The following is a 12,781-nucleotide window of genomic DNA, read 5'->3' as shown; positions in this document are numbered from 1 at the left end:
ACCATAATATGCAAAACACTCCTAAACGGCAAACAAGAAAAAAAAAAAAAAAAAAAACTCCCCAAAGAAAAAAATGGGCAAAGGCAAATCACAGAAAAAATACAAACAGCCAAATATTTGAAAAGATACTCAGTCTTATTAGTAATACAACAAACACAAATCTTTAAAAAACAGCAAGATATTGTTTTCTCCTACGGCACCGGCAAAAATTGACAGCTGAGAGAAAGACTGATAATATCGAATGCTGGCGAAGGTGTGGGAAAAGAGGCACTCACACACGGTCAGTGGAGACGTAAACTGAACAATACCTTTTGGAGAGTAATCTGACAGTGCATCGAAATTTAAAATGCGCATACCCTTCGACTAGGAAAACCTACGTCTAAGAATCCACTCTGCAGAAAAACACCCAAATGTGAGTACAAAACTGCTTTCTGACACTCTGAATATAATTTCAAACAACTGGAAACTACCTAAATGTCCGCCGAGAAAAGAGGGCTGAAACGCCATGCAGACAGGAGAAAGAAGCAAGTAGATCCCTACGTGCTGGCCTGGAAAGCGCCCCATCACAGTGGGTGAGCCGTAGGTGCTCACCGCTGCAACTCCTCCCCCAGAACCTGCTGATGCGCCCTGGCCGTACATGCACACAGACACACACACCCCTGAACTCGGACCGAGGCTGGGAGGGACTTCCACTGATTACTCTCTACACTTCAGTACCGTCGCAACTTCTGCGAGGAGCCTTATTACGTTATTCCCAAAGTAAAATAAATGATTGAATGGAAGAGCTGTAACAAGAATAAAACCTAAGAAGACTTCCCCGCAGTTAACGGAAGGCCTAGACCCACGACCAAGTTAAGCTTTAGGTGCCGGACACGCAGATGAACTTGAGGACCTTCCCCCAACTCCCTCTGCCACAGACAGAACGGAAACCTCCCGAGAGGGGCGGGCGGCGTCCCCACTCACATGTCGTAGAGCAGCCTCCCGGCGGTGGCCGTCCGCTCCGCGTTCCGCTCGATGGTGTACATCTCATACTGCAACACGGGCCGGGGCCGCGTCAGGCCCTCCGCCCGGCCGGCCCGGCTCACCCCACCGCCCCGGAGGTCCCAGGGTCGGGCATCACGTGCTGACGGAGCCTCAGGGCTCGCGCCGCACGGCCCCGGGGCCCCGGCTTAGCGCAGGCACGTCGCCCGCGGCCAGCGGGGCTTCTGACTACCCGCGACGGCAATGCGGTGCAGGTCTACGACGTTCGCGTTCCTCGAATGCCTTTATCTACCGCGGGGCCCGCAGATGCGCAGTACTGGTCCCCTCACAGAGCCGCAGCCCGGAGCTGGCGCCTGTGTTCACGACACTGCACCCCAGCTCCCTCCCGCGGGGACCCAGAACACCCCCACCCCGCCCCCACCCCCGCCACTACCCGCGCCCGCTCGGCGGCCGTCCGGACCCACGAGCCGGCGGGCGGCCTTGCCCGGCGGCGCGAGGCGCTGTCCCGGCCGCCGAGAGGGTAACGCTCCCGTCGCCCCGACCCGGAGCGGGGCCCGGGGTCCCCTGGGCCAGCCTCGCGGGGGGCTCAGGGAAGCGGGGAGGAGCGCCCCACCTGCGCCCCCGCCCGGCCTCACCTGGATGTTGAAGTCGGCGGGGTAGAGGCTGCGGGCCGTGATCAGCCAAGCCTTGGCGGCCCACAGGTCCTGCTGCACCAGCTCGCGGGCTCGCTGCACCAGGAACTCGCAGTCGCCCTGGGCCGACATGACGCGGGAGGCGTCGGGCGGCCTGAGGCTGCCGGACCTTCCGGCTGGGGGACGCCGCGGACCTTGCCGCAGCAGATCTTGCCGCCGCCGCCGCCGCCGCCGACGCTACTGCGCAGGTCCGGGGTCGCGCGGCCGCCGCAGGGTGGATCCGGGAGGGCTTCCGGACTTTGCGAGCAGTCTCTTCCCGGCCACTCTGCGCCTCTGCTTGGCCGTTTCCTCCTCTGAGGACTTAGTGCGTTCGTCCCGGCTCTTCCAGGTCGCCTCCAAGACGCGGAGGAGCGTATTCTCACCCTGCTCGGGAGCGACCCCGGTGCAGCCAGGGAGCCTGCGCGGAGCCCGGTCCTGGCCGGGCGGCCGGGGGCCGGGCGGGGAAGACGCTGGAGGGGGGAGCGCCGAGAGGCGGCGCGGAGGCGGCGGAAAGAGCCCCTCGGAACCTCCGGATCGGATGTACAGAAAGGCTCGCGCTGGTTTCGGTCAGGCGGTAACGCCAGCGTTTGGACCGGTGCTTTGGGTCCTCAGCACGGTCACGTCTCATGGTCCTTGCGCCTTTATTCCCTGGTTTCTCCGAAAAGCATTTATTGAGCCAATTGCAGTCTTAGTACTTTGCAGGTGCTTGGCTGCATGCCGGGAGCTACCGAGCCGTTTATCCTGTTCCAACCCGAGTTTACAGTGTTAGGGACCTGTGACCTACAGAAAATAGCTGTTTTAATTCTCTTTCAACCAGAATCAGTGTCATTTTCACCAAATGAAAACAAAACAGTCTACCTGATCTCGTGAAGGGAGGCCACACTTAGGAACCGGAGGAAGCAGCATTTATTTGCCTAATAGGAGGCATGTGCCAAAATGTGGGTTCCCAACAGTTCGTTGGAATCTCCAGTCCAAGGTCTATATACAAAACTTTTAGCAAATTCTAGTACCACTGATATCTTGGACTTAAAACCGAGATTAGGGATCCAAAACTGATTTTTTTGGAAAAAAAAAGAAATGACTATATACTTCATACATGAAAACATTATAAATATGGTAAATAAATATGAATATATACTTACTATCGAGGGCAAAGAATGTTGCCTGCCATCCGAGTAAACAATGACTATTGCCTGCCCGCAAGCTATCAGCCACTGTAACCTGGCCCCCCCTCCACCCCGCGCCCCCCATTAGTGCCCCATGAGCGGAATTCAGGATGGAGAAAAACAGGATAGTGGCCCTACATCAAGATGCATACCTAAGGAGTAACTTTAATGAGCCCAGACTCTTGCATCTTCCCACGTGTGCTTTTCAGCAGAAACTCCTATATATCCTCACTCCCCTTTACCTCTTTGGAGCAGTCCTGCAGAGCTATCTGAGAGGCTGTCTCCCAGGCGATGGTCCTCAGTAAGGTCCCCAAATAAAACATAACTAGCAACTTTTAGGTTGTGCATTTTTCTTCAGTCAACACTGTGGTTATACGTAAAGTATAATATGTACTTCGTAATTATAATAATTTAAAAATAAACAACCGTGGGACTTCCCTGGGGGTCCAGTGGTTAAGACTGCGACCCCACTGCAGGGGGTATGGGTTCGCTCCCTGGTCGGGGAAGTAAGATCCTGCATGTGGTGTGGTGCGGCTGAAAAAATAATAAAATAAAAACAATCGTAAAGTTAGTGGTGAATTAGTGTGTTAGTTTTAGAGGAAAGTACCAAGAAGAGCAGGCTTTAAGGAACACCATGTAAAGCGCCAACGCTACCAAATCCATCCATGTCCAGGCTCTTTTGCTATTTCGCTCATAATACCAGTCTAAAAATGATAACTTTAGTATCTCCCCCCTTATTTTAAAACCTTGATTTAAAAAACTCGATTTTGTTTCATTAGTATCCTCAATGATATCTTTAGGTAAGAGTCATTGCTTTACCCTCAGTCACTCTGATACATTAATTGTATTAGCGCTTTGGGAAGCATTATGGTTCCTAACGCTATTTAATGCCCTCTGATTATGCACAGGAACAGCGTGATTATGCGATCACTTTGTAGGCTGGGATGGATTGCTCAGTGATAGAATTTTTTCGGCTTTGTAGAAAGGAAGGTAAACAGATCAGGGGACTTCCCTGGTGGTCCAGTAGTTAGGACTCGGGGCTTTCGTTGCCCCGGGTTAAATCCCTGGTCGGAGAACTAAGATCCTGCAAGTGCGGCCAAAAAAAAAAAAAGAAAAAGGCTTTATATACACATAAATATAAAAATCAGGATAATTTTTATCTTATAAAGTGTAGATCAAAAAAACAGATTGCTAGCTTAAATATTGTTTTCATTATTTCATTGATTTTAATGTATAAATTGTATAATGTGTAAATTGGCAAAAATGACTGATTGGGCTTTAATCTTTAAACTTTATGTTTTGGTTATGGGATTACAAAACAGAAACCAAAACAAAACTGTGTACCTGTTCCTGAGTCTTTAGTTCTCTAGTGCTGTATTAGGTAACAACTGAAAATTAAAATTTTAAAGCTAGGGCTAAATAAGGGAGCTCTGGTTATAATTTAGATACCAATCAATTGAGTTTTTGCCAGAATACAAGATAAGACTTGTGGCTATTTTCTAGCCAACCTCTTAATTTTGAAAGATCTCTAGATAAATATTTGTCCTAGGGTATCATGCTGGCATCTCAAAGTACAGAAGACAGGCACCATACCATGTGGGTTTACGTCTTTTGGGCCTCCTTGTCCTGATCTCGAAGCCTCACTGAGCGTCTGGGCGCCTGGCTCCCGTTCTCCCTGACAACTTCTAAGTCACATAAGATGCCCAGCATCCAGCATCCAGCATCCAGCATCCAGCCTCAAGCTCCTGGACCTCAGTTCAGTGATTCGTATTAAACTCTATATTGCTTTTTACCGTCCACTTCAAAATCTCAAAACTCATACACAATCTCTTAACTTTCCTGCCCTCAACTCTCTCCTTGGTTCTTTTCAGCAATTTCCTCCTTTCTTCCTCCCTGATGTTAGCTTGACAGACCTACCTTTTCCTCCTAGTTTATCTGCCTCCTCCTGCTATAGCCTTGCTTGGACACTCAGCATGCTCAGCGTCTTTGCTTCTTATCCCACCTGTATCCACTCTTCAGATGAACAGCCCTGGATCCACCCTGTGGTGCATCTTGCTGGGTGTTGCGACTGGCTTGAAATAGGGGCAATAGCTATATAGTCAGTGAACGCTGAGGAGGCTGAGTCCTGCTGGAGAATAGCACACACATGTGCAGATTGATGCTGTAAGAGATTCCTGGTCTTAGTATCAGTCTGGGCTCTCAACGACTCCACCTCCCACTCTTTCAGTTAGGACTCTGGATCTACGAGCTGATGGGAATTGGGTACTTTCTATATAGTCATTCAACTCAGATTTCTGCTCACCTGGCTTAGACTTTCTCTGATTTTACAGATCAAGCCGTACTTTGGTGGAGGCTGTCCATCTATTTTATTCCTGGGAACTTTATGATCAATTAGCCACTGCCACAGACCTTGAGAGCCAAAATGCTCTGATGGCCACTCTGTCCCCGTGTTTTATTATGCGAATTGTGCCTACTTTGTCCTTGATGGTCAAGTGCTGCCACCACACTGCTACCACACAGGGATCCCATTATTCCCATTGAAATTAGGGCACCCAATTCTACTGCGGTTATCTCCCACCAGCATCTCTGGTGTACAGAGGAGAGTTAGCACTACGACCTTTATGGATTCTGGTGCTCCCTTCACTAAAGCATTTCTGGGCCTCCTGGGTTGGGTGGTAGGGGCTGGCTGAGCAGGCTGCACATAATGAATTAACTCCAACATTCCCATCTCAGTGAGCCATTATAGTCCTTTCTCTAACGTATGCTGGGAAAATTCCAGCATCTCAATCTAGGCCATCTATGAACCAGTCTTCACAAGTATACTCTTAGAGCCATTTGGCACCTAACAGCTGTTCAACTATCTATAATAGCTGCAGATCCCAAAAGAGGGATCTGCAACTATTGTAGCAGATCCAACAGAATTCAAAATGGCTGTGATGGATAGGGATGCCATATGCAGCCCCTGACAAGGCCTAATGGAGCAAAACATGCCCATTTGACAAGCAGTTCCTAGACTGCTACTGGACATGTTGAACCTAGAATTCTTGGTAAGTGCACCCATATTGATAAATTTGGTCCTATCTCATTGTATAATTTATCCTATTTGGTCAATTCCAAGCATCTCGTGGATGTGAGTTGGTAGAATCCTAAAATTCCTTTGGGATATACTTTTTCTCGTCCTGGTTTTGTAAGTCACTCTTTAGGCCATATAGGAATTTCTTTTCCTTAAAAAAAAAAAATGTTTTACTTGGAAATAATTTCAAACTTACAGAAAAGTTACAAGAATAAAAATAGTATAAAAATTATCCATATACTTGTTAGGGGTTGAATTGTGTCCACCCCTCCCCCCCAAAAACAGATATGTTGAAGTCCTAGTCCTGACACCACAGAATGTAACCTGATCTGGAAATAGGGTCTTTACAGGGGTAATTAAGGTCATTAGCTTAGGCCTTAATCCAATATGACTGGTGTCCTTATGCAAAGGGGAAATGTGGACACAGAGACACACACACACAGGGACAATGCCATGTGAACATGAAGGCAGAGATGAGGGTGATGTGTCTACAAGCCAAGGAACATGAAAGGTTTGCAGCAAACCACCAGCAGCCAGGAGAGAGGCCTGGAACACTTCCCCGTCACAGCCTCAGAAGGAACCAACCCTGCTGACACCTTGATCTTGGACTTCCAGCCTCCAGAACTGTGAGACAGTAAATTTCTGAGGTTTAAGCCACCCAGTTTGTAGTACTTTGTTTGACCACCTTAGCAAGCTAATGCATACTCTTTACCCAGGTTTACTTATTGTTAACATTTTATTTCATTTGCTCTATCATTTGCATGGATTCTCTCTCTCAATAAATACATGCATAATATATATTTTACTGAACAATTTGAGAGTAAATTGTATTTGTCATGGCCCTTTATTCCTAAATATTTCAGCGTGTGTTTTCTAAGAATAAGGATATTCTCTTACATAGCCAAGGACGATGATCAACTTCAATACCTTTAACCTTAATAAAATAGTTTCATCCACTCTACCATCTACATTCCAGTTTTTAAATTGACCCAATAATGTCTTTCACAGAATACCCTTTCTAGTAAAGGAGCCAGTCTTGGATCAGGTATTGCATTCACTTTCCACTTCGTGTTCCTTGAATGTAGAATATTTCCACAGCCTCTCTTTGCCTTTTATGACATTGACATTTTTGAAGAATATAGCTCCCCTCCATTTTCTTTTACATAGAAAGTTCCTCATTCTGGGCTCATCTGTTCCTCCTCCTGGTTAGATTCAGCTGTGCATTCCCAGGTGGAACACTACATGTGTGATCTACCCTTCTCTGGGCATCACACCTGGAGGCATACAATGTCCATCTGCCCCTCACTGGCGACACTCATTTTGATCATTGAAGGTGTTGTCTGAACTGTAAGTATTTTCTTCTCTCTGCAGCCATAAGCAAACTGAGGGAGACACTTTAAGGCCATGCAAATACGCTGCCATTCTGGAATTTTCCTCTCGTTATATGCCTGGATATAATGCAGAACAGGCACCCCATCTGCAGCTGTTACAGCCTGGAAGCAAAGAGATAACAGATTCTGTGGAGGCCATCAGAGACGTTTTCTGATTTCAACCAACGCCCTGAGTTGAAAGTTCAAGACACCCAGCTTATCTTTTTCCAATCTACATCTTATTGCCGCAGTAACCAAATGATTTTCCAAGTCTTTTCCCCTCTCTACTCCATTCCGTGCCATGGCAGACCTTAATTTGAGTAATCCTGGTGCCAGGGTGTGCTATGGGTTTCCAGTGGCTCTGAGCCATGTATGGGAAGCCCAGAATTCCATCTTGAGAGCTGTTGTTTAAGGTTACTCTTCATACCATTTGCTCTCTCAGTCAGGGTCCCAAGAGGAAAAAACAAGATACACTCAAGTGGATTTCTGAAGGATTTAACGAATTTACAGCAGTGTGGACAGAGTTAAGAGACCCACAGGGGATGTGGAGGGACCGGGAACCAGCCACAGTAGGATTACCCCTCGCCCTGGAGGCTGAGAGCTGAGGGGCATCCCGGCAGAGACTGCTGTCGTAGAATGCCAGCCTCAGCCAAGCTCTTGCACCGATACAGCAAGAGAGAGTGGACAAGAAGTGCCCCGCTGCCCTCTCCTGCCCTCTGAGCGCCTGCGGTACTTCCCTTCCGTTGGGTGATGCTAACCCCGGGCTAATGCAGCCCCCAGGGGTCACCTTCTGGAGCAGAGCGGGCGGGCAGGGCGCAGAACGGGAAGCAAGCAGCACCGGGCCCTCACTGTCACTGCGGGGACCTGGCTGTGGTCCCCTGTGCTCCTGCTGTGTGCAAATCCACTTATAACGCTGCTAATGTTCCCTTGCGTGTTTTCTTTGTTTATTACACCACTTCGAAGAATGTGAAGACAAAACAGCAAAACTCCATTTACCCTTTCTCCCGCCCTTTGTGCTGTTATTGTCACATATATTACCTCTGCCACAATACACTGTTATTGTTTTTTCTATAAATGTTTAACTACTTAAGAATTCAAGAAACCAAAAAATTACCCTTTTATTTTTACCAATATCCTTGGCATTTCCAATGCTCTTTGTTCCTTCTTGTGAGTCTGATTTCTATATGGTACCATTTTCCTTCAGCCTGAAGAATTTTCTGTAGCGTTTCTTACGGAGCGAGTTTGCAGGCAACCGGTTATTTAAACGTCCATTGATCTGAACATATCTCTATTTTGCCTTCATTTTGACAAGATGTTTTCGCTCAGTGTAGAATTTTAGGTTGATAGTTGATAGTTTTTATTTGGTTTTGGCACTTTAAAGATACCCGTAGGTCCTACTGTAGAGTACAGGGAACTATAGTCAGTGTTCTGTGACGGACCATAATGGAAAAGAATATGAAAAATAATATATATATATATATATGTATAACCGAATCATTTTGCTGTACAGCAGAAATTAACACAACATTGTAAATCAACTCTACTTCAATAAAATAAATTTAATTTAAAAAATAAATTTAAGAAAAGATACTCTTGTCTTCTGGCTTCCATTAGTGCTAATGAGAACTTAGGCTTATTTTTATTATTACTGTTTGCACATACTGTATCTTTTATCTTATGTTTGCTCTTTTTAAAAAAATTTCAAAAATTTTAAAATTGTGGTAAAATATGCATAATGTAGGATTTGCCATTTTAACAATTTTTAAGTGTGGAGTTCGTTAGTGTTAAGCATATTCACATGATATAGCCAATCTTCAAAACTTTCTCATCTTGCAAAACTGAAATTCTGTGTCCATTAAACAATTCCCTATATCCCATGCCTGCAGCCCTGCAACCAAACTTCTGCTTTCTGTTTTTATGAGTTTTACGAGGTACCTAGAGCATCTAGGTACCTCCCATAAGTGGAATCATACCGGATTGATCTTTTTGTGATTGGCTTATTTCACTTAGATTAATGTCCTCAAGCTTTATCCATGTTGTATCATGTGTCATAATTTCCCTTGCTTTTTAAGGCTGAATAATATTGCATTGTGTATATATGCCAGTTTTGTTTATTAATTCACCCTTTGATGGATACAATGCTGCTATGAACCCGTACCTCTTCAAGACCCTGCATCTGCTTGCCTTTGAGATTTTATCTTTATCTTTGACTATGATCTGTGTAGGTGTGATTTTCTTTTTAGGTGTTTTTCTTTTTTGGTTGGGGTTCACTGATTTTTCTGTCTGTGGGTTTCTTTTTTGATCAGATTTGGGATTTTGATGAAAATTTCTTCAAAGATTATTCCTACTTCATTTTCTGTTTCCCTCCTTCTGGAACCCTAACCACACATGTGTTAGACCCACAGGTCATTGAGGCTTTGTTCTTTGTTTCTCGCCTACTATTTTACTCTTTGTGTTTCAGTTTAATGATGTATTTTGAGCTATCTTCAAGTTTACTAATCCTTTCTTCTGTTGTGTTCAATCTCCAGGTAATCCCATCCAGTGAATATTTGATTCCTGTTCTTATGCTTTTTTTTCAGTGTTAGAGTTTCCACTTGGAAACTATATATGTAAATTTTTATAACTCTCCTAAAATGTCTTATCTCTTTCCCCATTATATCCATCCTTTCTTCTAGATTCTTTTACATGTTATTATTTGTGTGTTTGAGGCATGGTGTTTTATGTCTGTTTCTTTTCTTTTTTAAAAATTATTATTTTTTTATTGGAGTATAGTTGATTTACAAGGTTGTGTTCCTTTCTTTTTTTTAATAAATTTATTTATTTATTTAATTTATTTTACTTTTGGCTGCGTTGGGTCTTCGTTGCTGTGCACAGGCTTTCTGTAGCTGTGGCGAGAGGGGGCTACTCTTCATTGTGGTGCATGGGCTTCTCATTGCGGTGGCTTCTCTTGTTGCGGAGCACGGGCTCTAGGCACATGGGCTTCAGTAGTTGTGGCACGCGGGCTCAAGGACTTGTGGCTCACGGGCTCTAGAGCACAGGCTCAGTTGTTGTGGCGCACAGGATTAGTTGCTCCGCAGCATGTGGGATCTTCCCAGACCAGGGCTCAAACCTGAGTCCCCTGCGTTGGCAGGCAGATTCTTAACCACTGCGCCACCAGGGAAGCCCTGTTGTGTTCCTTCCTGCTGTACAGCACAGTGAATCAGTTATACATATACGTATATCCACTCTTTTTTAGACTCTTTTCCCGTACAGGTCATTACAGAGTATTGAGTAGAGTTCCCTGTGCTATACAGTAGGTCTTTATTAGTTATCTATTTTATATATAATAATGTGCATATGTCAATCCCAATCTCCCAATTTATCCCTCCCTGCCTTTCCCTCCTGATAACCATAAGATTGTTTTCTACAACTGTAACTCTATTTCTGTTTTGTAAATAAGTTCATTTGTACCATTTTTTAAGAGTCCACATATAAGCTATATCATACAATATTTGTCCTTCTCTGTCTGACTTACTTCACTCAGTATGACAGTTTCTAAGTCCATCCATGTTGCTGCAAATGGCACAATTTCATTCCTTTTTATGGATGAGTAATATTCCATTATATATATGTACCATGTCTTCTTTATCCATTCCTCTGTTGATGGACATTTAGGTTGCTTCCATGTCCTGGCTATTGTAAACAGTGCTGCAGTGAACATTGGGGTGCATGTATACTTTTGAATTATGGTTTTCTCCGGATATATGCCCAGGAGTGAGATTGCTGGATCATATGTTAGCTCTATTTTTAGTTTTTGAAGAAGTCTCGATACTGTTCTCCATAGTGCTTGTACAAATTTACATTCCCACCAACAATGTAGAAGGGTTCCCTTTTCTCCACCCCCTCTTAGTGTGTCTGTTTCTATTGACAGATTCTACTTTTTTTTTTTTTTTTTTAATAAATTTACTTATTTATGGCTGTGTTGGGTCTTCGTTTCTGTGCGAGGGCTTTCTCTAATTGTGGCAAGCGGGGGCCACTCTTCATTGCGGTGCGTGGCCCTCTCACTGTCGCGGCCTCTCCCGTTGCGGAGCACAGGCTCCAGACGCGCAGGCTCAGCAATTGTGGCTCACGGGCCTAGCCGCTCCGCGGCATGTGGGAATCTTCCCAGACCAGGGCTCGAACCCGTGTGCCCTGCATTGGCAGGCGGATTCTTAACCACTGCGCCACCAGGGAATCCCTACTTTTTACTCTAGATCACATTTTTTTCTTTGCATTTCTAGTAATTTTTGACTGCATACTGGACCCTTGATGATTTGTTTTAGAGGCTCTGGATTGTTTTATTTTCTTCAAAAGAATTTTGAATTTTATTTTGGCAGATACCTGAATTAATGTGGACCACTTTGATTTTTATTAAGGCTTAGCTTTAGGCTTTTTGAAGGTTGGCATATTTTGCCCTCAGTTCTAGGGTATGATCTTTACTTCTGCAAGATGGGCGTTCTGGTGTCTCAACTGAATGGCAAGGACATTGACCAGTGTCTCTCCTTTCTGGATGGGTCAGTGTCTCCCCAGCACTGTGAAATCCCTAATTCCTCTTAGCTTTTGGTCTCTCAGCAGTTTTTCTCTGCTAGGCTTTTCAGAGCCTCATCTTCACAGACAGCTTTGGATTTGTAAAAGGACGCCAGGGAAACCCTTAGGTAGACTTTAGGATTCTTTCTCTGTAGCTCCTTCCTTTCTGATAACCTGCTGCCCAAATTTCACCTGCCTTAGCTGCTCTGAATTCCAATCTCTGTTTTTTTTGTTTTGTTTGTTTGCTTTTTGCCCAGTGAGACAGTTCTCTGCTTGGCCTCCATTTTCCTGCACTATTTTTGGAAAATGCCTCCAGAGAAGTCTGGGTGGCTTTGGAGCTCACCTATGGTGTGCTTCCTTTCTTCCAAGATCACAGCCCTGTGCTGTATACGGCCAGTGCTTGAAGACAGTTGCTTTCTAGTTTTTTAGTTGTTTATAGTGGGAATATAAATGCAATTTGAACTAATCCATCAAGGCCAGAACCAGGAGTTACTTTAGAAAATTACTAGGACCATTTTATCATTAAAAAAAAAATTCTTTTTCACTTTGAAATAAATCCCTCTTCTTATATCATGTCTTCTTCAGGGATAGTTTTTATTTATTTTTTCCTTGGGATGTGCCATACTTCCCTGTTTCTCTGTATGCCTTGTGATTTTTTTAATTGAAAACTGGACAAGTAAATCTTATAATGTGGTAACTTTGGAAATCAGATTTTCCCCCTTCCCCAAGGTTTGCTGTTTGACTTTTTTAAAAACTGAGATATAATTGATATCATTTTACAGCTCAAGGTAGTGTTAGGAGCGCCCACGCTCTGCACAGTCAGAAATCCGCATACAACTTACAGTCATGCCTCCATACTCGTGGTTCCTCCGTATCATCCTTGGATTCAGCCAACCGAGAATTGCATAGTACGGTAACGTTTACTATTGAAAAAAATCCCTGTATGAGTGGGCCCATGCAGTTCAAACCTGTACT

At 44.9% G+C, this 12,781-nt stretch overlaps 1 protein-coding gene across 4 annotated transcripts in view; it reads right to left on the bottom strand.

Moving 5' to 3' along the window:
- INTS10 (integrator complex subunit 10) overlaps window positions 1-1,946 on the bottom strand; it is a 37,096-nt gene extending 35,150 nt beyond the window's left edge. Inside the window, exons 1-2 of one of the 4 annotated variants that reach the window (XM_061177617.1) lie at window positions 1,617-1,946; window positions 964-1,031 (exon numbers count right to left, since the gene is read on the bottom strand). In XM_061177617.1, the coding sequence (XP_061033600.1) occupies window positions 964-1,031; window positions 1,617-1,745 (197 nt within the window). In that variant the 5' untranslated portion in view covers window positions 1,746-1,946. The remainder of the gene's footprint in view (window positions 1-963; window positions 1,032-1,616) is intronic. The other 3 variants (XM_061177619.1, XM_061177620.1, XM_061177621.1) reach the window with 3 other exon arrangements.
- Window positions 1,947-12,781: the final 10,835 nt, after the last annotated feature.

The sequence above is a fragment of the Eubalaena glacialis genome, chromosome 20, assembly GCF_028564815.1.
Source record: "Eubalaena glacialis isolate mEubGla1 chromosome 20, mEubGla1.1.hap2.+ XY, whole genome shotgun sequence".
NCBI classification, from domain to species: Eukaryota; Metazoa; Chordata; class Mammalia; order Artiodactyla; family Balaenidae; genus Eubalaena; species Eubalaena glacialis.
The sequence above is the reverse complement of the archived record's forward strand: the minus strand, read 5'-3'. Positions and strand labels throughout refer to the sequence as shown.